Source organism: Cnephaeus nilssonii, assembly GCF_951640355.1.
Source record: "Cnephaeus nilssonii genome assembly, chromosome: 9".
In the NCBI taxonomy this organism is placed as follows: Eukaryota; Metazoa; Chordata; class Mammalia; order Chiroptera; family Vespertilionidae; genus Cnephaeus; species Cnephaeus nilssonii.
Genome location: NC_137080.1, coordinates 17,949,722 through 17,976,844, shown reverse-complemented (window position 1 = coordinate 17,976,844; position 27,123 = coordinate 17,949,722). Strand labels below are relative to the sequence as shown.

Below are 27,123 nucleotides of genomic sequence, written 5' to 3'. Positions count from 1 at the left end.
TGCACTTCCTGGGGAGCGTCTGGCACGGCTTGGTACCTCCGCGGTCCCCTGCTCCGAGCCGCAACTCCAGCCGGGCCGCCGACCGCCTGGAAGGAACGGGCTCTGGGGGCCGCCGAGTCCACAGGTTAACGCCATTGTTTGGAGAAATCCAGTGCGTGTGGAACTGGGGCCAGTGGGCCCAAAGTCCTGCTTACCCAGAAAGTCGAAGATGATACTGCGAAGTTAAACGTTCCTCGTCTGTGGACAAAACAATAAACCCTGAGGCCACTGGAAGATCAGAAGGAAAGGGCTGCTGATGTGCATCAACTTCCAACCATCTCCTCTGCTGAGAAGTGAGCGGTTCTTCTGGATTTCTGAAGGGATGGGGATGAAAGACAGGGTAGGTTAAATGGGCAGATAAAACTGGAGATGAAAAGTGTTCCTTTGGGCTGTTCTGGGGTTGCTCGGTTGGTAATTTCTGCGGGGAAGAGAGACACAGCATCTTGTCACTTTGGGAGAACCACGTGACAGCAGTCAGCTACCTTTGCTTGTGGAAGCCCAGCTTTCCCCTGGGCTAGGCCTGTCTGGGGACCGAGTTGAAGTGTTCTCCGGTGGCTCTCAGCTCCAGAGTGATTCTGCCCAATTCAAAACAAAAATAAGTTTGCATTGGCAAAATAACTTGTTTGAGCGATTCACGTTAGTGTGACCTGCACAGATGAACCAGGCCACACATTCTAGTAATATGTGGCTCAAAGAGAACCGTAGAAAATAGGTTGATGGACAACTTCTATCCCCCTCCCCAAGTCTTCTTTGTTCACTATTATTTTCCAAACTGAGTTGGAAGGAGAGCCCGAGAAGAGAAAGGGAGTTGGAGAAGGCCCTCCAAGTAATATTTCTTTATACAATGAGGATTTACTGCATGTTGACTAAGTTATGCTACTGAAAATAGACAATAATAGGAAAAACGCTAGTGAAGTAACTAGCAAGTATCTCGTCTCCTAACAGGAGGGTTTTTCTAAAGCAGAACTTTCTGCCTAGTCATGCCCTTTTCAGTGCTTTAGAGGAAAATTATATTTCTAAGGAAAAGGCACCTAATTGACTAGCTGACTAGCTACCTAGCTGGATCAACAGGGAGAACCCAGGAGGCAATGGTTTGCTATTTTCCAGATTTTAAATACCATGGAAGGCTTCTTCTTTGGGAAAAACACACACACACACACAATAGAAATAGGTCTTATCACCATGAGTTAGGATGCAGCAGCCTTCTGGGTGTAGAGCGAGGATGCAGCAGCCTTATTGGTTGCAGGGTCATCCTGTCTCAGAATTTGGCTCCATAGGAGGGACTGGGCACTGGGAAAATACTGCTCTGCCTATGATATATCATCTGAGAAGATGCTTAAGAATAAAGATATTTTCTACCTAGCCATTGCACTTAAAACTAAAAAAAAAAAAAATCACAAAACTATGAAATTTGGATATGTGTAGAAAAGGCCATCTACCTGCATTTTAAAGAAATTGTGCACAGCTGTCAATAAACTTTTCTAAAAGTTTTTAAAAAATATTTCCCAACGCTTAAAAGGGAAAATCCTTGTAGAGCTGCTAATGCCTAAACTATATAGATGATTTCTAGTGCCACATTATTTTTCTTGAAAATGACATTGATTTTTAAAATATATATATTCTAGTAAAAAGGAAGTTGGGTACATTTTTTCCAACTAAGAAGAACATTGAGAAAAGTATCATTTATCCATAGCAAATTTTCTTCAGGCGCCTCCTTCATAACCCTTTTCCTGCAATCGACACTGGGGATATTAATTAAACAGAGCTCTCTCCACTAAATTATGCTATACATTGCAGATTTGAGGTGAGAAAAACCATAGTTGAAAAATTAGGGTATTTACAACTGCAGTAGACCTCTCCTTTTCCTCTGAAACTTCTTCTGGACTTTATCCTCTTCTTAAAAAATTCTTCCTTGTCCTCCATTCTTTTTCTGGCTCCATGTGTCACCCTGGCCAAAACATGCTACTTTGAGAATGGAAGGTTCAGCTGCTTTCACATCGTCATCATTTTAATGGAATGGGTTGGAGATAGCGCCTCCCTTGGAGAATGGACAATTCTGCATCTTACTCCTAAAGTCAAGGCCTCTATTCAGCACCTTCCAAACCTCATTTTCTAGGACTTTCCTTGCATTGCTCTGTAACAATGCAGACAGCTTGTATGTTTTCCTTCTTTTGCTTCTGTTCCAGATTAGAAAGGAAGTTTGGTGGCGGTGAGGAGGGAAGAGCGTGATCCGGTGATGGACCATTCTAAATCGCATCCAGTAGATTCTTCTAGACAGCCATGAGTCAGCCACCGACCGGGGGCGCTGCCCCTGCCACCGCCGCAGCTTCCGCTGCCCCCGCCGCCCCCGAGGCTCGCCTGCACCCGGAGGGCAGCAGCAGAAAGCAGCCGCGGGCTCAATCACCCGCTAGACTGAGGGACAATACGGTCCGACAGGCCACAGCAGCCACCCGGTCCCCGGTGGGGGCAGGCACTAAACTCAATTCTGTTCGGCAGCAGCAATTGCAGCAGCAACAGCAGCAATTGCAGCAGCAGCAGCAGCAGCAGCAGGGCAACAAGACCGCGGGCCGCGCGGCGCCTGGGGCCGGCAGCCGAGGCAGCGGAGGCGGGGCGGAGAAGGCGGCGCCCCCGGCTCCCAAAGGGGCTGTGCCGGGAGCTGTCCAGCCCGCGGCTGGTGCTGAAGTGGCCCCCGCGGCAACCCTGGCCCCGGTGGGCGGCCGGAGGCTTGGCCCCACCGAGGAGCCGCCCGGGAACCTAGAGCCCGCGTCCTCTAAACTCGGGGAACCCCCTCCGCTCGGGGAAGAAAGAGGAGGGGGTGGGGAAGGGGGAGGAGCCGGCGGCGGCTCTGGGGAAAGGGAGGGGGGCGCTCCGCAGCCGCCGCCGCCGCCCAGGGGTTGGCGAGGGAAAGGAGTACGAGCTCCGCAGAGGGGCGGCAGCGGCGGGGAGGGGGCCTCCCCTTCGCCATCCTCCTCCTCCGCGGTCAAAACCCTGGGCCCCGGCAGTAGAAACTCCGGAAGCGGCCTAGTGGGGGGAAGCAACAGTGGAGGGAGCTACTGGAAGGAAGGATGTCTGCAGTCTGAGCTCATCCAGTTCCATCTCAAGAAAGAGCGGGCGGCGGCCGCGGCGGCCGCGGCTCAGATGCACACCAAGAACGGCGGCAGTGGCAGCCCCCGGAACTCCCCGGTCTCCGGCGCCCCTGCCATTGGCGAAGCTCCTGCGGTCCCTGCCTCCTTTCCAATGGCCGCGGCAGCCGAGGGTCCCCAGCAGAGCGCCGAGGGCAGCGCGAGCGGCGGCGGCGGCATGCAGGCGGCGGCGCCCCCTCCCTCGCAGCCGCACCCGCACCCGCAGCAGCGCCAGGAGCAGGAAGAAATGCAGGAGGAGATGGAGAAGCTTCGAGAGGAAAACGAGACTCTCAAGGTGAGGGGGGTGGGGGGAGGCGGTGGGGGAGGGGAGGTGTGGGCCCCGGAGGATTAGGGCGTGTCCGGCGAGGGGGAGAGGCTGCTTAACCTGTTAGGGAGCCGTAAGGAGGGAGGGGGACAGGAAACGAGGGGAGGGGGTTCCTAGGCCTTTTCCGGTTTTTAAACAGCCAGAGATTGGTAGCGTGAGGTTTTCAGGTGAATCCAAATCTGGACCTTCCGTTCCCCTCATTACCGTGGTCTGCCCACATTTCCCTGGAGAGGGCTCGATAGAGTTAGGGACGCGCGAGGAGGCCTAAAGAGGGCCCGTTTTGCCAAGTTTCTCTGTCATTCCTGTCTGCTGGAGAGGGGGGCGATACCGCTGAGGATTTGGAATTGGGATGGGGTGCACACGGTGTGTGTCCGAGGGGTGGGGAGCGAGGGGAATTTTGACCCGCGGCCTGTCACCCCAGAACGAGATCGACGAGCTGAGGACCGAGATGGACGAAATGAGGGACAGTTTCTTCGAGGAGGATGCCTGTCAGCTGCAGGAAATGCGCCACGAGTTGGAGAGAGCCAACAAGAACTGCCGGATCCTGCAGTACCGCCTCCGCAAAGCCGAGCGCAAGAGGCTCCGCTACGCGCAGACCGGCGAGATCGACGGGGAGCTGCTGCGCAGCCTGGAGCAGGACCTCAAGGTCTGCGGCGCGGGGGGCGGCGCGGGGACCCGGGGCGCGCGGCAGGGGCGGCGGGTGGGGGCCATGGCCCAGGGGCGGGTGGGAACTCTGAAAGGCCTTCAGCGGTGGCTGGCAAAGAGCTTTGAGGACTCGGAGATTCGCAGTTCTGACCGCCAAGTATCAGTCCCGGAAGGAGAAGGGAAGAACAGACAGGTGCATGGGAAGAGCCCCGTGTGTCAGGCCTGATGGAGAGCGAGCTATGGGGGCTCTCCTGGGAGTGACGTGGCTCTAATGGAGGCGGTGGGAAGAGGGCGCCCCCCTTCCTGGCGGAAACCAGGGTGTGGCAGAGCGCAGGCTCAGGCCTTGGGCCGGCCTCCAGAATCTGTCGTGCAAGTGAAGGCCAGGTGGAGTCCGGCGCTCAGGAGCAGAGTACCCTAGCGGAAGCCCTGAATTGGAACAGCACTGGGAGGAGTTTGAGATTTCTCTCTGCAAGTCCCCGCCCCTATCTTCCAGGAGTCCTTTGCGGTACTAACCACTTCCATACTCCCCCCAAAGAAAACTCTCCAACTTAAGACCCCTTTTGGAAGTAAAGGGAGAGTGAAGTAAGCAGAAGAAGCATTTCACGTTCTTTTTAATGGGAAGTCGCTTCTTCAGAATCTCCCCCAGCGGAGAAATTTCAACTTTGAAATGCGTTTTTGGGCAGGTGTGGTCTGTTTAGTTCAGTTTGACTGTAAGTCAGTTGTTTTCTGCATGGCCTTGAATAACCAGAAATATAATTTTAATTATATTAACTTCAAGATAGGAAAGTCAAATGTAATTATCCTACATTTGTTTTAGAGAAAACATTTTATGAAAGTCAGTGTATTATTTCTTCTTCTTTTTTAATTTGAACCTTTGTTGGGTACTAACTATGCACTGGGCACCGTGGCAAGCATTGTTATATATACAGTGTGTCCGCCAAAAATGTATACACACTTTAACAGCGGATAGCTCAATTTTGAAAGTGAAATGTATTTTAATAAACACTTTATAATTATTCAAAGTGTGTGTATACATTTTTTGGGACACCCTATATTATTATCTCATATATTTCTCAAGAAAAAAAAAACACCTATAAAGTAGGGATTATTAATAACATCATTTTACAGGTACTTACCCTGAACCTTTTTCTCAGGTTAGGTGCCCAGCCTCCATCTAGCCCTGTACGTCAGCTAGTAGCTAGCCAGGCTGGCTCCTCACCCCATCTCAAACACAGCCTGCTCCCGAGCCGCTACACAAGACTGCTCCACTTTTCCAAACCCCAAAATTTCCAGGATAATTTTAGAACAGGAGGCAAAAATGCCTACACATGATAGATACAATTGAACATTTCTTACTATATTGTAGTGTAGAGGTTAAGGGAACAGAGTTGCGAGCCAGACTGCCTGCTCACTTGTTAGCTATATGACCTTGAGTGTATTACTTCACATACCCAAGATTAGAGTTCCCCATCTATAAAACAGGAGTTATAATCATCCTATTCATGGGATTGTTGTATGTGAACGGCTTATATGGAAAGCATCTGGAATAATGCCTGCATATGGCATCTAAGTTTTGGCTCTTACTACTTTTAATATGAATATAACTTTAGCCCACATATTTTGTTGTCTTTAATTATATTTTGTTGTTACATACACTTTAATTTAGGTTGCAAAGGATGTATCTGTGAGACTTCACCATGAATTGGAAAATGTGGAAGAAAAGAGAACGACAACAGAAGATGAAAATGAGAAGCTGAGGCAACAGCTTATAGAAGTTGAGATTGCAAAGCAAGCTTTACAGAATGAACTGGAAAAAATGAAGGAGGTTAGTGTTCAATTATTACATGCTGTGCTAATTATTTTTAGCTCTTTAGAAAAGAATTCCAAGGACTAATATGATTGTTAAAATATTTTTATTTTTTCATGATTATAAGACAGTTTGTTGCCCTCACCCAATATAATAACAGATAGACGAGTTTGTACTAATAAATGAGAATTTGACTTCAGCCCTTCCACTTACTTGATATATATGAGCTGTGACTAATGTTCCAGCCCAGGAGTCCTCAAACTACAGCCTTCGGGCCACATGCGGGTGTTTTTGCCGTTTTGTTTTTTTACTTCAAAATAAGATATGTGCAGTGTGCATAGGAATTTGTTCATAGTTTTTTTTAAACTATAGTCCGGCCCTCCAACGGTCTGAGGGACAGTGAACTGGCCCCCTGTTTAAAAAATTTGAGGACCCCAGTTCCAGCCTGTGTCATCTAAACATATGTTAATGAAATAAATTACATAGCTATTCCAAACACAAAGGGTGTCAAGCATATGAAGGAATAAGCCTTGTGTTAGCAGAGGGGAAGAACTGGTTCTATAATATTACTACTGAGTACATAGAACCAGGCACTTTTAGGATGAAAATTGCCATACAGTCCATTTAACCTAATATAGTACAATCTAATCTATCTGATATAATCATTGCTTGTATCCTTTTTATAACAGTCTCCAAATGGTCTAATGCTTAGAACATCAGCAGTGACTAACCCTTAAAAAATCTGCTACAGCAGCTAATTCTATCACAGCATACCTCGTTTTAAAGGTTTCCTTTGTTTGAGTTGAAATCTATTTAATTGGTAGAAGAGTCAGATTTCGCTTCCACATCAGCTATTTCAAGATTCCTACCATGTATCCCTGAATCTTCTCCAAAAACTCAACATCAAAGGAAATAATTGAAAGAGAAAAAAACCCAGAAAAGGCCTATCAGTAAATAACTAGCTTTGTAATAAGTAACAACTTGAGTTAAAATAATATTTTTTAAAACAGTCTCAGAGATTCAGTATGACTTGTGAAAAACATTGAGAATCACCAAATTACATAAATGGTCTTCTGAACATTTTTCTGTGCTTAAATATGCAGATATTTTTTTTCAAATATATTTTTTTATTGATTTTTTACAGAGAGGAAGGGAGAGGGAGAGAGAGTTAGAAAAATTGATGAGAGAGAAAAATCAATCAGCTGCCTCCTGCACACCCCCTACTGGGGATGTGCCCGTAACCAAGGTACAGGCCCTTGACCTGAATCGAATCTGAAACCCTTGAGTCCGCAGGCCGACGCTCTATCCACTGAGCCAAACCGGTCAGGGCTAAATATGCAGATTTGAAATGAAAATCTTCATCTTTCATGGACTAACTGAGATATGCAGTTTTCCATTTGCTGTGCTTATCTCAAAATGGTATAAAAGTGTATCTTCCATGTAACAGTGAAATTATCAATAGTCTGATTAAGAATATGTGTCAAAAATTGTAGAAAACTGTGTCACTGGGGTAAACTCTTTTGTGATCTACCGTATTTTCCGGCGTATAAGACGACTGGGCATATAAGATTTTCCTGGGTTAAAAAGTCGTTTTATACGCCGGAAAATATGATAGTCCAATATATCTAATCCATTATATCTAATCCCATCAATATAGTGCAATATACCGTATTTTCCGGCATATAAAACAACTTTTTAACCCAGGAAAATCTTATACGCCCAGTCGTCTTATACGCTGGAAAGTACGGTAAGTCTCTGCTTATTCTTATACTCTCCTGACTTTAAACATTTCTAACATGACATTTTGATGACATGCAGTTCTTGGCTAATACCTAAGGTGGCGGCTATGTGCTACTGTAGAAAATCATGGAGCCTGGGAACCAGGTGACTATCTTCATTGGTAACTAACGGGGTGACTTCTGTTTATTCAGCTGTGAAATGTTGTTTTCTAGGATTCTCAGCATCTCCTGTGGCTATCATAGATTTTATCATGAAATCCAGGACATTATAATTAAAGAGCAGCATAAATTTTTTTTTTCTAAAGTTAAGAGATCAAATGTGAAATAGAATAGATATATGTTTCTTCAACAGTAATGTACAGTTGAAATTTATAAAAATCGACAGTTTAATATCCAGGAAAAGAATAAAGTAGGTAGTTGTATTCGTTTGGTAGGGCTGCTGTTATGAGGTATCACAAACTGGATGGCTTAAACAATAGAAATCTATTTTCTCACAGTTCTGGAGGCAAGACATTCAAAATCAAGGGAGTGGTGACTCCTTCTGAGGGATGTGAAGGAAGGATTTGTTTCAGACCTCTTCTTTTGGCTTGTAGATCACTGTCTCCCCTTTCACATGGCATTCTCTCTGTAGCTGCCTGTGTCTAAATTTCCCCTTCTTATAAGGACACCAATCATATTAGATTAGACCCCACCCTAATGACCTCATTGTAGCTTGATTGCCTCTATAAAGAACCTATCTCCAAACAAGGTCACATTCTGTCCTAACCGGTTTGGCTCAGTGGATAGAGAGTCAGCTTGTGGACTGAAGGGTCCTAGGTTTGATTCTGGTCAAGGGCATGTACCTTGGTTGCGGGCACATCCCCAGTAGGGGGTGTGCAGGAGGCAGCTGTTCGATGTTTCTCTCTCATCGATGTTTCTGGCTCTCCATCCCTCTCCCTTCCTCTCTATAAGAAATCAATAAAATATATTTTTTAAAAAAGAGAAACAAATAAGGTCACATTCTGAGGTACTTGAGGTTAGGATTTCAAAATATGAATTGTGAGGACACAATTCAACCCAGAACACTAGCTATTAAATACCTTCTTATGGGCAAGCAAAGAGAAAGTTCACTGTTAGTTTCATTTTAGCCTCATTCCATGGTGTAACTTACTTGCCTTATCCCATATTCTTTGTTTATACAATTAAAAACATTCAAGTCAAAACAAACTTCATTTGATTACCAAGGATAAAAGAGAAACACCTGGTGATTTGGTATCATGTGAATGTTTTTCAAGTGGATATCTAGAAAGTTGGCTTTAAGGATGGCATCAGGGCTTTCTGATTTTCATCCTATGTCCAGGAAAGGGGAAAATGCCTATAAACTGGCTGTCTACTAGCCAGACAGGTGGGACCACTCCCATACTATATAATAAAGAGGTAATATGCAATTAACCCTCATGCCCTCACAAGATGGCTGCCTACAACCAGGCCAGCAGGGGTGTTAGTGAGGGATGATCAAATGACTGAACAAGCAGGCTGTGTGGGGCGACTAGGCCAGCAGGGGGGCCGTGAGGGGTGACCAGGCTGGCGGGGGGGTGGGGTGCAGTTGGGGGCGACCAGGCTGGCAGGGCGGGGGGCAGTAAGGGGTGACCAGGCTGGGAGGGGGAAGTTAGGGGCGATCAGGCTGGCACGCAGAGGCAATGAGGGATAATCAGGCCAGCAAGGGAGGCAGTTAGGGGCGACCAGGCAGGCAGACAGGTGAGCAATTAGGAGCCAGCAGTCCAGAATTGTGAGAGGGATGTCCGACTGCCGGTTTAGGCCCGACACCCCCTGAGGGGTGTCCGACATCCCCTGAGGGGTCCCAGATTGGAAAGGGTGCAGGCTGGGCTGAGTGGACCCCCCTTTACCCCCCCCTGCCGTGAACGAATTTCATGCACCAGGCCTCTAGTCTTAACATAAAAGCCAAAATAACCTGGCTACTGGGAAGAAGGGCTGGAACCTGGGAATGTCCTCAGGAGAATCATTGTGATTCAGAATCAGCGTCCTTGATTCTGTTCCTCACACCCTTTCCAATGACTATTTCCTCTTTCAGGGCTCTAACTCTGGATTAGGAAAACACTCTTGCAGCACCAAATAGTGTAGGTATACATGTTCCTGCCCAAGGGGTAATTTGCTTTCTCCTTGGAGTTATAAAAGCCAAATTCCAATCCCTGATTAGAGACTACAACAGTAAAAGTGTAAGGAATTTTAAGAACAGGTATGCACAGTGATGCTGTATGATTTTGTGCATTTAATATTTGAGTGAGCACTTATCTCCATGGAAGATGGATGTCATAAAACCAAATAAAGATGAAGACCCTTAAAGAAAAAAAAACAAAACCCAGGTATGCAGCACATCAGCTTTTAAAGTTAACCTTTTATTAAAAAGATGGGCTCTTGCCCTAACTGGTTTGGCTCAGTGGATAGAGCGTCGGCCTGCGGACTGAAGGGTCCCAGGTTCAATTCTGGTCAAGGGCATGTACCTTGGTTGCGAGCACATCCCCAGTAGGGGGTGTGCAGGAGGCAGCTGATCGATGTTTCTCTCTCATCGATGTTTCTAACTCTCTATCCCTCTCCTTTCCTCTCTGTACAAATCAATAAAATACATTTTAAAAAAAAGATGGGTTCTGAAATAGCATTTATAGTTAGAGAAGATGGTAGGGGTGGCAGAAATAGAGAGGAAGGGCAAGAGAATGGAAAAAAAAAATGTGAGGGATTCTAAATGTAATATAGTGGAAATGAAAAATATCCTGGTAAGAAAGTTCTATAACAACTTTCATGTGGGGTTGACCTTTTTAATGTTCAGAAAAGTGTCAGAACTAGTAAAAGTAGTTTAAAAATATGTTTAGATATCAGAAATGTTTCATTTAAATAAGATTTTTGTAATTGTAATTTTGTTGCCCTCCAAGAACATAAATATTAAAACTGAATTGTAGTAACAAGTGCCTCACTTTGTAGGGTAGGAGTGTAACTTGTCCATATCTGATTGTAACGACTTCATTTAACCATCTGCTTCCTTGGTTGTAAAATGAAAACATATTCAAATCCTTGGTGAGTGTTAACCAGACGACTGTCATCCCTTTGTGAATTTACCGGTGGAGAAAATAGACCCAGGCCAAGCTTTCCACTATGAAGAGAAGATACTAGTTATGGAGTAAAATCATAAAATATTAAATAGAATATATTAGAGAGACGCAATCCTCCAACTCCCAGATTTTAGTTTCTTATATGGAGTCATATAGATGTTGAATAACACAACTGGGACCAACAGCCCATCTGTTGGAGTTGGAAACCATTCACTGAAGGTTTAACTGGCTTCAAGGGTGTTGACCAATTGCTCTCAGGGCTGGTGGCTGCCCAAAGTTCTGTGCAACTGCTCACATCCATCTGCTTATCTCCTCCCCCTGAGAGGATGGAGTAGGTTCCTGGGAGTAAGGAGAGTTGAATAGAGACTGGATGGAGGTAATTAAATATGTTTATTGCAGTTTGTTGCTTGTATTGAAATAGCTGATAGTCTGCCAATTGCAAACAAGAGGGACCTCTTAGGATGCTGCCTTAGAACCTTAATGGCATTCTCACTATGATTATAAAACACTGATGGCTACTAGCAGTATGCTTTCTCGCAGTAGAAAAATGCCTTCACCTTTATGTAACCTGGGAAAAGGGATGGTCTATCTTTTAGCATCACAAATAATCATGGTGACGTTATTTTATGGAAAAGTATGACTGGCTCTTTGAATTCGAGGACAGGTTGAGGCACAGATAGCATAAAGTGAGGGTCTGTGAAGGGTGAGTCTTCGCCTCATTTAATTGAGGGTCACTGCTCTTCATGAAGTCCTGCTGCTGTAGAAAGAAACTTTATTTTCAAAGCTTTGAAACTCCCCTACTCTTCAGGAAGAGGGGCCTTCTCATGCCACCGTTAAGGTCTGGTGCTTGGAGAAGCATCGAGTAAAAGCCATTTGAGCAAATAAATGGCCAACAGAGGACGTTCGAAAATGGAAAGAGAAAAAAGTAACTGAGATGATGATGAGAATGGTTTATTAGATCTTTACATTTCAGAATCTGTACTCTTTGTGTTGTCTCATCCCTCACTTGCACATAAGAGTCTTAAAAGAAAATTATTCTCTTAATTTTTCCTGGTCTTTGCTCTAGAGGGCTCTTAACTGGCCTACTACAATAGCACCATCTATCTTAGGATTTTTATTTTCTGTGTATTTGATTAATATAGCCTCTCTATTACCATGAACTTTCATTCTAGAACAAAAAATAATTAATGCTATAAATTTCTGTCTCTGGGTCTTGTTCTTTTCATTTTTTTGGTTTTTGTCTTTACTATAGAAATTTTATCTATCTATATACTCAGATTCTCTTTGCAGACATAAAACATTAATAAACGTTTGCCCTGCATAAATTTAATTACCTTTTTATTTCCTTATATAAAATAAAGAACTGATTGTAACTCTATTTGGTTTGGATAGGGCATGTAATAAAGAAAAAATGCTGAGTGATCAATTAGCAAAGACCTACAATGCTTCTGGTTGTTGCTGCTGCTCAGCATCCAAAACCTGGTTTAGTGAAAAAAATCAGAACTAAAAACCCGGTGTGCCAGTGGCGTTTTCTCAATAATCGGAGCCACACTTTTGGTGTAGCCTTAGCTCTTCACCCCAGGAAGCACAAAGGCCTCCAAAGAATTCAGCATCTTTCCCAGTAGTAAATAAACTAGAGTATTGAAGGATGGCACCTGGACATGCTGATTCGTGCAGGAAGTCTCCGAGGTGACGTTATATAGTTCTCTGGGGTGAAACTGTATAGTCTCTGGGCTGAAATCAGCCCCTGGACGACTACCAGGCTCTTTGTAGCGGGTGTGGCACCTGAGGAAGGATTGCTGGTTATGAGTAAATGTCCAAACATTAGTATTTTGTTACTATTGAAATTTAATTTATTTTTATCCCCCTATGACTTCCCTGATGTTTTTGAAGGCGAAAATCTCTACAAGAGGGTAAGACTCTCTCAGGGGTTACCTGGCCTTTGTGTGTGTGACCGACAAAAACCGCCTGTAGAACTGACCCCCATTTAACAACCTACTTCCTTCCTCAAGGGACTCTGAGGGTGGGGCTGTGATGGTGCCTTCAGCTTTTGGGTGGGCAGTAGTTGACAACACTATTCTCTCCCACTCCCCTCTACCCTGGCTACCCTTGGCTGCTGGAGAAGGGCCTCCCTTTAGCAGTACAAGTAGCTTTGTCTCTCTGTCTCACCCTTTTTGTTGAACCTAAAAACCAAAAACTTTGACTTTATATTAGCCACCTTTTAAAGCAAACATTTATTGAATATATATAGATAAATATTGATAGATAGATAGATAGATAGATAGATAGATAGATGATAGATAGATAGATAGATAGATAGATAGATAGATAGATAGATAGTGTTTGTAAGGGGGTAACAGTAAGTGTCACCATGAGAAAAGTCCCTGACCTCAAGTTAATTATTTTTTTATAGATAAGACAGCCTTGTACAGGTTGCACATTTGCATCACTGTACTGAATACTTTGATATGAGGACAGGGCCATACCTGTTTTGATCACTCAACACCAGTTCAGTGCCTGGCATGTAGTAATTAGATGCATTCTTCTGTAATACTAGAGGCCCTGTGCACAAATTCGTGCACCAGTGGGGTCTCTTGGCCTGGCCTATGGGATCAGGCCAAAACTGGCTCTCCGACATCCCCTGAGGGGTCCCGAATTGTGAGAGGGCACAGGCCAGGCTGAGGAACCCTACCAGTACACGATAGGGGAGAGACGCAAGAGGTGGGCCAGCCGGGGAGGGACTGCGGGAGGGCTCCAGGGCATGTCCGGCCCATCTTGCTCAGTCCCAATCAGCCAGACGCCCACAGCAAGCTAACCTACTGGTCGGAGCATCTGCTTCCTGGTGGTCAGTGCACATCATAGCAAGTGGTTGAGTGACCTTAGCATATCATTAGCATATTATGCTTTGATTGGTTGAAGGGCTGACCCTCTGACCAGACACTTAGCATATTAGGCTTTTGTTATATAGGAATTGTAACAACTGTTACTTCATTTGCATATATTTTTCGCCCTGCACTGAACTCCCTGAGAATAAGGACTAAATCTGTCTTATTCATCACTGTGTCCACAACAACAGAACTTGTTGACACAAGATTGATAAACAGTAACTAATTTTGAATGAGAGAATAAATGGAAGTTGGGAGAGGTGTTTCAGACCGTTTTTTTGCAGAGAATGAGAAGCATGACTCAGCACCAGGCCTCTTTCCAGGGTGCTCGGTGCAATGCAAACAAAATGAGAAGAAAGCCAATGAGTAACTCGCCACGCTTCCAGAATTAGATGTCTCCTGAGACTTACTTCCCAATAGAAACTTCCAGTCCTCCACCTTGCTTCTCTCAAACCCTCGTTATTCCCCAGAAGCAACGCGCCTTCCCTGCAACAAGCTCTTGTGGGCTTCTGGGGAAGGGGAAGGATAGGAGTCCAAGAACAGGGGACACTTCTGACACCCTGACACTCTGCAATTTAGCTTCCACGTGAAATGCGGATTCAGACAACGAGAGAGGACTGCAGTTGCTGTCATTCCAAAGGCATTCAACTGGATTTGCTTTAAATCTTCAATGTTTGGGATAGTCAGTTCAGCAGTGAATTTGGCTGAAGAGATATGAAAAATTACCCCAGGGCTGCAGTTGCTTGATAACCACGTGTTAAGTGCTAATTAGAAGGCAGTCACTGTGCCAGATTCTTTATGTATAATTATGTTGTTAGTAGTTTCATTTTAGAGATGAACACTGGAGACTCAGGAAGGTTAATATCAGGAGGAGCAGGCTGGCTCCACAACCATCTGTCTGCCTCCAAGCCCACTGGCCAGTGCTGCACAACCTCCCTGCAGGGCCTGGGGATGCCCCTTCCACAGCCACTTCCATGTCCTTCCTGACCCACAGCTGACCTGCCCTCTTTAGGGACCTCAATATTCTGAGAATCTCCATGTTCTGTGTCTCTAGGACACATGTAGGGAATGCTCTGAGACGGCCAAGGTGCCTATAGGAAAAAACTATTTTATCTCACAAAAAGCAACTCTTTGGGAAAAACAAAAAACAAACAAACAACAACCTAGAAACATAGAACCAGAAAAATATTTTCAGGTCTGTTGACTCTGTCCCCTGTGTTTTTCAGAGAGGTCACTTAATATCTGACTCTCCATTTAGTCACCTCTTAAAGGAAAATAAGTATTTTCCTCATCCAGTGTATTCACAAAGATAATACGAAATAATATGTGTGAAAGTGCTTTATAACCTGTCAGGTAGAATGTAGATTTCAAATGTTATTGCTGTTGTTGTTATTATTCCCACGAAGCTCTAGATTAGCTAACTAAGACTTCACTCCTAGAAAGAATTTTTAAGTCCATGAGATTGGAAGTTCATCTATCTAGGACTCCAGTTCTTCTCTACAGGCCTTTGAAGACACTGCTGTCTCTTCCCATGAGTGTCTACTACTCCAAGGTTCCCCCTTTACATTTTACTTCACTATATAGTCAGTCTTTCTAACTTGTCTCACCTGCCCTGTTCCCTCTCCCTTGAGGCATGCCCTTAGTTCTCACCGGTTCCCCACCGGTGGCTCACATTTGCATATGTTTGGGAGGATGCGCAGACAATGCAGCTGCACCCTCTACTCTTGCATTCATCAATGGGGCTGAGGACTCCAATCTGTCTGGATAAGTGTGTCTCTCCTTCCTTTGCTGCTCTGTAAATGTTCTTCTTAAACATTTAGCAGCGATAGGAGGGCTATTGTATTCAAGCACAAGCTACCTTAGGTCTTCTGTAGCTTTGCTTGACTCCACATCTAAAGTCCACGGTTGCTGACTTTAAGAACCATATTTCTATTTAACTCACATGCAAAGATTGTTATACATACAAAGACTATCAATAAATGCTTGGGCAAGAGGAGCAGTTAAGAAGCTATGCTTGCTGTCAGAGGAGTTCATCTTTTGCTCCTTAAATTAGAATTTATTCAGTTCCTTTGTTTTCTAATACTTACGTTGCATTTGAGTAAATATAATATGCAATTTTAGTATTTTCCAAATTGAAAATTTAGTTGTATCTCGAAGATTTTAGACTTGATTTTATTTTAATGGAAATACAATCACTTATTTTATATCTCCATTCAAATTACATTTTTTACGTTTCAGGGTCAGTTAAACTGATCTTTACTCAGATTGCAAATGACATTTGAAGATGACATTTAAAGATGTCATTTAGTTTCTCTCCTGACATTTTCCATTTCATACTTATATATTTCACTTAATGGAACCATTTATATTCAGCATGGTTCAACTCAGAAGTGCTTAAAATTAAAAATTCAAACTGTGTTCATCTTCTGGCTAGTTAAATTACTTTCAATTTTTCTGACCAATTAATCGTAGTGATAAATGGCTAATAAAATTAACTATATTATTTTTCTTTCCTTCACAAAGTAAGTGTTCTTACCATTACATTGGCCAAGAACCTTGAAAAATAGTAGAAATGATTAGCATAACTGGTTATTCTATTTAAGTGCATGGTGAACTACTACTAAGTTGGTATGTGGTTTTATCCACTGCCTCCTTGCACATGGAAGAAGAGATTTTCATAGACCTTTATCAAGTGGTAGCCATCTGTGTGAATTTAGAAGGATCTGTTGTATGGAAAGTATTATTTTTTCAAGGAAGCCATCACCACCTCTAGAGCTGAAGACACTGCTGAGGAAATAGTGTTATAGGGGCCATTGAAAGCTGGAACTCTGGAGGAAGGTCCAGCCAATAGGAGCTGTCATCTGGAGGGGTCTTAGCTACTGTTAAGATATGGTGAAAAAGTGAGGAAGTGAGGAGAAATACCCTGAACTTTTCTCCTACACTTCATCCCTCAGCATTTCTGCCAGTGTGTTCTACTGGCCAAACCCAGCTGGAAGGCAACTAGTAGAGGAGGGATGCTGGGTAAAACAGTACACAGAGATCAGCTTCCTGCAGCATAGAGGATGACAGAGAAGGGGCAAGAATGCCTTTGGGTAGCTAAAGGAGAATAAGTAGTTTAAATATATTGCCAGAGCATATCTAGGTGATGGTCTTTGTTTATAATATGTCCAGAATGCATAGACCTTTTAATCTGAAAGTTAACATTTATTAATTAATAATCTCAGAGGAGCTTTTTTGTAGTATAGGCTTGATAATCACATGTGCTCTACTCTTCCTTCTTAGATGTTCTTCACTTTGTACTCCTTACTACTATCTTCTTATCCTTTTGCCTTCCTTTTATCCTTTTCACCTGTGTCCTTGGACAATTTCTCAAGTTTGTTCTCAATATCATTGAATTAATTTTTTGCCATGTCGGTTGTGCTCTTTAAAGACCAGTGCAAAATTTAATTCTTGCATTGAATTTTAGTGTCCTTTGTGAGTTTTCTTATTTCCAACAGCTCTCTGTTCTTCAGAGCTTAGTTTCCTCTCTGACCTCTATTTTTAGTTACTAGTGGCTGTATTTATTACCTCATTAAGAATACAATATTTTCTAAAGCTGACTTCTGTTTTTCAGAGTAAATAAGTTTAGATGTATACTTTTTATTTTTTTTCTTTCTCTTTAGCCAAATATTTCTTTTTACTGATCCAAAAAATTTTAACAGCCTTATTGAAGTATAATGTACATACCATAAATTCACTTGTTTTAATGTACAATTTAATGGATTTTAGTAAATATCTCATTGTGTAACCATCTCTATAATATAATTTTAGGACATTTCTGTCACCCCAAAAAGATACCTAGTCCCCATGTGTCATCATCTTCACTTCTCATCCCTAACCCCAATCATGCACCCTGTGCTGAGTCATCCCCATACTGCAGAAGCCATCTTCCTCATGCAGAGCTTTTCCATCCATGCAGCATTAGCCTGGAGAGAAGCAATAGTCCTACCCATTGGAACCCCTTTCACCCCACCCTGTGGAGTTTAAGCCCTGCTGAGGACTACAGCTGGAAGCTCATTAAGTGACTGAGACTAACAGACAGCCTATAGGCAGAGGCAAATCTCTGGGTTCTTTGAGTCTTTTCCTGACCTGCTCCGGGGCAGGGCTAGTAAAAGAGACCTTGGTGGGTGTACAGCTTGGTCCTTTCCACACACACACCCAGGCCCAGCAGAGGAAGCCACGAGCTGTGGATCTCTGATAGCTCCAAACAGATTGCTCAGGGCCAGTAACAGACAGTTGTATGGCACTTGTTTTTGTTGAAATTAAAGTTTTAGAAATTTAGTGATTGTCCATCTACTCCCAAATAACTTTGAAATGATGTGATTGATTTGATCAAATATAATACACTTTCAAAGAATATCAGGATACTTTTAAAGTAAAATCAAATGATGATGTATTCTGGTGAGCATGTGTTCTAATATTTGTAATAGATTCCAAATTATCTTTTTGGTATATGGATAGTGGTTACAGTAATTCTGTTCGTCCTTGTGTGTTAGAATTCACTAAGGAATTTTTAAGATGTGCAGAAATTTCTTTCAGGACCTAAAACACATACACATGTGCCTACATATGCATGTTCCAATATATGCACATTGCATATAGGCATGCACTCATGCTCATTTGTTCCATGAATGTGCACATACATGTACAAACAAAATATGCTCATGGATATGTTGTTTTGACTATAAAAGCTTGGATTCAGTTCTTTGCCTTTTTAAATATACTCTGAATTTTTTATTAAGCTATTATTTGTGCCTCTACTTTCACTATCTTTCAAAATGAGAAAGGGCCAATTTTCCAGGAATAGTTGATTATCATTGAATAAAACCATGGTAACAAGATTTTTTCTTGTGCATTTAAGAGAAAACACTATAATTATATTTAATTCATGACTTTTTTCTTACTTGGTACATGGATAGAGGTTGCAGAGATTGTGCTTGTCATGATTTATTCATAAATCTTTTTTTTTCCTAAATCTGCAATAAGAATTTAACTCAATCTTTCATTTTATGCTGTTTATTTTCAAGTTATTTCAACTATATTGCTAGTTAAAATCTATCAATACTCTAATAAAAGAATATCTAGGGAAAATCCTCCCTAGTAGTAATCAAGAAAAATGCAGATGACGCCCTGGCTGGTGTGCTCAGTAGTTAGAGCATTGGCTTGCACCCCTGAGGGACTCAGATTCCATTTCCCAGTCAAGGGCACTGTACCTGGGCTGCAGGTTCAATCCTTGCCCTGGGTCAGGCATGTGTGGGAGGCAACCAGTCAATGTGTCTGTTTCACATCGATGTCTCTCTCTCTCTCTTCCTCTCTCTCTCTCTTTCTCTCTCTCTCAAATCAATTTTTAAAAAATAAAAACGTTTTATACATTAAAGTTATTTGTAAAGGGGATTGTGTTGCCTACCTCATATAGAAGCAAGCTCATGGAAAAGAACAGGCAGAGTCTAGGTGGTACAGAGATGATTACTGTAAGATACTAACTGGAAGTTTGGGTTTCTTGAGCTCTTTCCACAAACATAACCCTAGCTATCCAGGGCAGAGTTTGAACTCTCCACTTTACTAGGGGCCAAGCAGGTTATATGAGTGATTGAAGCTATCTGTGTTAAGAATGATGGGACAAACTGGATATGGTATATCTCAATGTTCAGTTCCAACACAACATATCCATACTGTAACCAGGACCCAACTTTACCAGGTCTTCTAATATTTTAAGGACTAGAAATCTTGATTTTTGAAATGTAAATTGTCTACATTTTAGAATTTGGTACCTAATTCCAAAAATTTTAAAGCACAATTGTAGGCTATCACCTTTTAAGCTAATCTAGGAATTGCCCCCAAAACTTGCTTCTATTTCCTTTCAGTGCATTTTGGGAATTATTTAATACTTTGACCTATTAAAACTTTATCACTAATATCTTATTTTATAATATATAAAGAATAATTTTAAAGCACCTTAGAATACCCACCCCTTATTGTCCTGCCATTTTGTAATGGCACTTTTAGCAGATTTCTTACAAGATTCTTAACCTGATACAACAATAATGTTAATATCACTGCATTAATAAGATAGAAGCTGGTTCAGACTCAACATAAAAAACACTAGACAACTCATCATTTCAACTTATAAATGCTGGCTATCAGTAGTGCTCAGCCATACGTTCCTAAATGTGTTTTAATTGCTAAATGCAATGGTGCTTAGAACCAAGTTCATTAGCTAGAGCAAATTAGAAGGGAGGGTAAATCTCTGCATTTGCTGATGACATTCATAGCTTAGTCAGCATACATTTACTGTGGGCCAAGTATCTAAGGCATAAAATGATTTTTAATGTTTATTATTTCAAAAGTCACTAACCAGTTTCTCTAATTTTATGTATGTCAGCTGAGCAAGCTTCCAGTCTCAAGTCCCTTAGTTTGTGTGGAGCTTTTTGAGGCCTTTGCATTATCCAAGTGGAATATATGATATGAATATTAGAGAAGCACTTAATTATCATGCTGCCTTTGCTTTTTTAAAGCAAGATGGTCTTATTTTGGGATCAGTTCATTATTGGTAATTTGGAAAACCCTCTAACAACCTATACTCTGCTCCAAAAGTGGGTTTCTACAATGATGTAAGAGTCTCTGGTATCAGAAACTATCTCACCAGTAGCCTTGAGCCCCTTGGGGGTCCAGAGTAGCTTAAGGAATACAAAGGCTACTTCTCCCTAAGGATCTAGAGATATTTTGATAATATGATATGAACCACATAATGGAAGGCAGGCAGTTGTGTCCAAATCTGACTTTTAAAAGGAATGTTCTTCATAAAAGATTTTAAAAGCCTCACCTATTACTAAATATCATTATTAAATATCATCCTGGTTTTCTTCCCTTCTACTTCTTCTGATTCTATAACAACCACACCCCATCAACAAGAGAAGCCTCCCTTTCTTTTCTTCTCTCTGATAATCCATGGTCTTTAAGACCATGGAAGATAGATATTTTGGGAGTTAAGTTCAATATTTTATTTTTCAAGTTGTTGGTTTGTATCAACTTCACTCTACTATTGTGGAAAGTGAGTTCCAATCTAAAAACTTTTAAGAGCTATTAACAAGCAGTATGCTAGGAAAAGACCAGAAGTGTTGTAAAGTAATAATTGGCATCAGGGAGTTACTTTTAAAGGGGAAAGGCACTATGCAACCCTAGAGCCATTCAAAGCTTTTCAGCATTGATTCCCATATAGACAGAGTCAAAGGTATCCTCTTTCATTGATGTTCTGGTTTGGAATCACGTTCTACAATGCTCACTCATTAATATTTCTTAGCAATAAAGAATGCATATAACTAAGTCATATGCCTCTGCCATAGATATCAGCATCAACACAAAGGGAGAAAGATGGAGGATCCAAGAAAATAAAATTAATTAGATCCTTTTATTTTAAAACAGGGACAGCAAAGAACATGATTCCAACCATTTTAATTTGTCATTGATTCAAGGTTTTTACGGCAGAAAAATAGCTTTTCCAGCTTTTGAAAGTGTTTATTTAGGCATTCACTTAGAGCAGTGGTTGGCAAACTCATTAGTCAACAGAGAGGCAAACCGCAGCTCGCGACCTTATGTCTCAACTCTAAGTTGACTTAGTAAGGAATCTTATAAAATTAAAGATATTTTTCTTCCCTAGCATAGAAAAACTATAGAAATAGAAGGACAAACAAAATTTGCTAAAACTAAGGGTGGGATTGACAAATATAATTAGGAACCCAGATCCAGGGAGCACTATAAATATGTATGTGTACAGGTTTTTGTTTTTTTTCTGAAAACAAAGAATAAAAGTTAAGTTCAAAGATAAGACCAACTTCAAAAATGTGCTGAGCCAGACCCTGTCAAAGCTTGACTGTTAGAATGGACTTTATGAGCTTTTAACTCATATCACACCTTTGGTGCTAATTGAACACCTACTTTTATTAAAACAAGAATGTGCAATTTAGAACTGAAAGATGAGCTTTTATAATTTATTTAAAGCTCAGATATATTTTAAAATTGCTATGAAATTAAAATATTGACAAAAACAGGAAAATAGAAACATGTAAAGTAAAATGAGTTTAATTTTACTTTTTCTATGTTTGATGATCTTTAACTCTTTTTTTCTTTTCTTTTTTTTTTCTTGGCATTTAAAAATATTTTTGCTTTTCTGAAATTTGAATAACAGATTTTTTGTCATAAGTATCAACTGAGTTCATTAGCTTAATATCTTTTACAATCTCCATGGTATTTTTTAAATGTAACAGCTTTTGCTATGTAAGAAAGCATCCCAAAATTTAGTGGCTTAAAACAACAGTCATTTATTTGCTAATCCTATGGTCCTCTATATAGGTTTTTAGTCTCAGTTGGCTCCCCACATATATGTAGCTGACAGTTGGTAGGCTCTGTTTCTGGGACTTGGGTGGCTATTGGCTGGGACAATGGGAACCACTGAGCCATGTGACTCTTTTCATCCAGCAGGCAGGTGATCCCAGAATTGTCCCATGAGGCAGCATATTTCCAAAAGGGAGCAGACGTGTGCAAAGTCTCTTGAGGGCAGAGTCAGAACTAGCATGTCATCTCTCTTCCCACATTTTACTGCCACCACATTTTGTTGGTCAAAGCAAGTCACAAGGCCAGCCCAGTTTGAAGAGGGATACAAATAGATTCTGCCTCTTAATGGAACACATTACAAATTGACTGTCCACTGGCAGGGGAAAAATACAGCCAGTTTTCTAAACTGTTTTACTCTGGGAAGCCTTAATCACTAATAAAAGTCTTAAGTCTATTGTATACTAGGCCCTGGTTGGGGTCCAAAGGATAGGTGCTTTTATGCTCATAAGTGCCTGATTATTTTTGTAAACCCTTACTGAATTATATTGCATGGAATGTAACTTAGTTGACATCAGAATTATCACACTGACATTTCTCTAAAGCTAGGGAAAGTGAAAGAGTCAGGAGCGTCATTGACTTGATCCCTCCCATGAAGGAGCGCAAAGAATAGGGCACTTTAGAAAGCAACTTGGAGAACTGTGACCTGGAGGGTTAGAGACAGAAGAAAAATTGTGGGAGAGGAGTTGATGAATAAAAGCCATGAAGGCACACAGGCCATCAAAGGATGTTGGTACCAGGTATTGTTTACAAAATGATTTTGAGACCCAGAATCTTACCTTGATACACTGAGGAAAATAGATTGGTAAAAATAAAAAACAAGTCGTAGTCCTAGCCAGTTTGGCTCAGTGGATAGAGCATCAGCCTGTGGACCAAAGGGTCCCAGGTTCGATTCCAGTCAAGGGCACGTACCTCGGTTGCAGGCTCCTCCCTGGCCCGGGCCCTCGTCAAGGCGTGTGCAGGAGGCAACCAATTGTTGTGTTTCTCTCACATCGATGTTTCTCTCTGTCTTTCCCTCTCTCTTCCACTCTCTAAAAAAATTAATGGAAAAATATCCTCAGGTGAGGATTAAAAAATTAATTAATTAATTATGTAAATAAATAAATAAATAAATAAAAATTTAAAAAACAGAAGTAGTAGAACAGAATAAAGGTATATTAATAATTCCTATTTTAAATACTTTTCAGCTCATATATTTTTTGCCCTTCAGTCTTTTTGTTGTAAAGGTCGAATAAATTTTTATTTTTCCAAGCTTTGAATGGAACTTTGAAAATGGACTTTTATTTGTTTTAACCTGCTACCAACTTTTTGGGATTAGGATGCTTCAAAAACAAATCTTTGTCAGAAATAAGGATAATGTAGCCATTTCCTAGTTCAGCTGACATTGAGCAACTACTTTGGGTCAGGCCTATATCTAAGAGCTGGAGCTGTAACAGAGAACAGTGCAAAGAGTGTGTGCAGGTGGAGCTCACATTCCAGAACCAGGAGGCAGGCATGAAACAAATGCCCAAGCTAAACGGTGAGAGGAGCTGTGGACAAAAATAAAGCGGGGTTAGGAAGATAAGGAATACAAGGGGCAAAAGAGTGGAACATTTATTATTTTATATAAACTGGTCTGGAAAGTTCTCTGATTAAGGACCCTGAAAGAGCTATGGGAGTGGGTCCTGATAATATATAGGGAGAGTGTTGCAGGCAGAGGAGCGGTTCCAAATCTGGAGCATGGTTGGCATGTTTGAAGAACCACAAGGATACTTATGACATCAGAGCAAGGAAGCAGAGGGGTGTATGGTGGGAGATGAGGTCTGAGAGCTTGTTTGGAGTGGGGTGTGGCTGACCACGGAGAGCAGGGTGATGGTTCTCAGAGCCAACTGCTTGTTATACTCACCCTGGGAGCTATGGACAACATGCCTGGGCCCAATTCCAGAATCTATTTTAATTGGTCTGGGTGGAAGCCTGGTCAAGTCTTTATAAAACGTTAACAGGATGGATCCAGTGTGCAGCTGAGGTCTCCTGTGCCTTAGTACAGCAGGACTGTGACCCCGAGTGAAATGGAAAATGGCAGAAGAATGACGCGAGCTGGTTGTCCTGGCATGCCTCCTTCACCCTCAAGATCATGACTTAGCCTCACCTTTTCTTTTCTTTTTTGTTAATCCTCACCCGAGGATATTTTTCCACTGATTTTGAGAAAGAGTGGAAGGGAAGGGGAGAGACAGAGAGAGAAAAACATTGGTGTGAGAGAGACATATTGATTGGTTGCCTCCCACATACACTCTAACCAGGGCTGGGGTTGAGCCTACAACTCAGGTATGTGCCCTTGACCGGAATTGAACCCTCGACCCTTCAGTCTGCAGGCCGATGCTCTATCCACTGAGCAAGACTGACTAGGCCATTGCCTCACCTTTTCAGAGGAAAGTGGGAGAATGTGGTCATGAACAAGATCTCCAGGTGCCCTCACCTGCCCCTCCTCTGCCAGGCTCTCTGGTAGGTGTCAGGGATGTAATAGAAGGAAAGGAGGAGGTCTTGTAGGAACAAGGGCCCCTTCTGTTTCCTTCTAAAATGGGTTGGAGCCTTCCTTAGCCTATTTGGAATGGTATAACAAAATACCACAGACTGGGTGGCTTATAAAAATCAAACATTTATTTCTCACAGTTCTGGAGGCTGGAAGTCCCAGATCAGGGTGCCAGAATGGCCAGGTGAGGACCTCTTCTAGGTGGCAGACATTATCCTATATAATAAAACCCTAGCCCTAGCTGGTTTGGCTCGGTGGATAGAGCGTCAGCCTGCGGACTGAAGGGTCCCAGGTTTGATTCCAGTCAAGGGCATGTACCTTGGTTGCGGGCACATCCCCAGTGGAGGGTGTGCAGGAGGCAGCTGATCCATGTTTCTCTCTCATTGATGTTTCTAACTCTCTATCCCTCTCCCTTCCTCTCTGTAAAAATCAATAAAATATATTTAAAAAATAAAAAATAAAAATAAATAAATAAAACCCTAATATGCACATCGACTGAATGGGGGGTCCCGGATTGAGAGAGGGTACAGGCCTGGCTAAGGAACCTATTACCCCCCACCCCCATGCACGAATTTTGTGCACTGGGCCTCTAGTTTTATATAAAGTCCTCACATGCTGGAAGAGACTAGGGAGCTCTGTGGGGTCTCTTTTATAAGGGCACTATTCCCATTTATGAGGGCTCCACCCTCATGACCTAAACACCTCCTAAATGCCCCACCTCCTAATATCATCACATTGGCCATTAGAATTTCAACATATGAATTCTGGGGAGACACAAGCATTTGGACCATAGCTGAGCTCAAGTTCCTGCCGCTTTCCTTCTCCCTCCAGCCTTCAGTCAGAAATCCCCATGCCTCCCTCCCAATGTTGCCCGGAGTCACTACCGGATGACTCTGAGAAATAATGTCACTTCTGCTAACCACTATGTTGAAAGTACAAAAACACATTGCTGCTGTGTAATAGCTGTAAATTAGTGCCCCCGAACCCATGCAGCCAGGTTAAGAGCGCAGAGTTTATACTTGGAAATAACACAGCCTTGCACTTACCTTCCTTTGGAGTAACAGTGTAATGTAGTTGTTCAGAGCCAGAGCTTTGAAGCTGAATAACTTACATTCTGTTTCTAACACTGACTAGTTGGGTGACTTACCCTTTGTGTGCTTCAGATAATGCTGTAAAACTCAGAAGTCTGTTGTAAGATTAAATGAGTGGATAAGTATTAGGTTCTCAGAAAAGTGCATGCCCCTTTTTTTAAAATATTATTTTTATTGGTTTCAGAGAAGAAGGAAGGAGAGAGAGATAGAAACATCAATGATGAGAGAATCATTGATTGGCTGCCTCCTGCACGCCCCACACTAGGAATTGAGCCCACAAGCCAGGCATGTGCCCTGACTAGGAATTGAACCCTGACCTCCTGGTTCATAGATCGAAGCTCAACCACTGAGCCATGCCTGCTGGGCACATGGTACATATTTAGTGCTTAATCAATCCTAGATATATACAGTTATAGTTTCCTTCTTGATTTAATCATCATACAAAGGGATTTCTCTCTAATGTTATCAAAAACATAAGGGAATTTTATATGCATAATGTGTCTTTCAGTAGCATTTGTGACACATTCTTCTCTGTTGTTTAATTGTTGAAAACGTAAACATGCTGCTTATTAAGAAGTGGTCCAAATTTCAATTGAGGAAGAATCAAAGCATTTTTAGCACACAAACAATCCATTTTGTATGATTGCTGTGCAAACATAATTTTTGGCAGAACTCTCTAATTCCTGGCTTTCATGTGGATAAAAAGAATAGCAGCCTCTTTGGACAAGTTGAGGCTGGGAATGCAAAGAATTAAGATGTGGACAAGGCATGTTTTCAGCACTTTTCTCTAGAGAACCATCTGAAGTGCCTACTTCACAAACAAAGATGAAAATCTGAGATTTACTTCTAGCATCCCAGACTGCTCCCCTTATAGAGGTTTCTACACAGTGGATGGAGGTGGGCAGGATGACAAAGAGGGAGGCGAGGAAATTTTATCCTCACAGGAAAGGGCCTATTTCTCCAACTTTCTCTACCCAAATGAATCTTTCATCTTTGTTTTATTAGAGTCAGAAATTTAATAAAAACTCACTGGAATATGAAAAGATGATTAAATGTTTATTGAAAATTTAAATGTGATACTTAAAGGTACTTATAGACCTTGAGGCACCTTAAAGGCAATAAACTTTATTTCAGAGCTTTATCTGAGTTTGGCACGCCACCTGAGTGAAATTTAAATAAAAGTGAAATAGAAAAATGCCTCTTAGGAAAGAGTGGCCTAGTTTCAGCATTTCTCCTATAGTAATTTAGGATAGCCTAGATTTCTCAGCTCTACAAGCCGACCTCGATCCTTTCAGTGTCATCTTCTACCTCATCTCTAAAGTGTCTCTACTTCCATTATTTCTTTCCCGGGGTCAGTAAGTCTATAAGACATCCATTCTCCAAGTCTTTGCTTCTGCTGTTTACTTCTTTTTATTTCTATTGAAATTTTG

At 42.1% G+C, this 27,123-nt stretch overlaps 1 protein-coding gene across 1 annotated transcript in view; it reads left to right on the top strand.

The window, feature by feature from the left end:
* Positions 1–2,319: 2,319 nt before the first annotated feature.
* Positions 2,320–27,123, top strand: part of MTCL3 (MTCL family member 3) — a gene marked incomplete at both ends in the record, with an annotated part of 31,833 nt that continues 7,029 nt past the window's right edge. The window contains 3 exons of the mRNA XM_079779808.1: positions 2,320–3,456; positions 3,908–4,132; positions 5,798–5,956. Of these exons, the coding sequence (XP_079635934.1) occupies positions 2,320–3,456; positions 3,908–4,132; positions 5,798–5,956 (1,521 nt within the window). The remainder of the gene's footprint in view (positions 3,457–3,907; positions 4,133–5,797; positions 5,957–27,123) is intronic.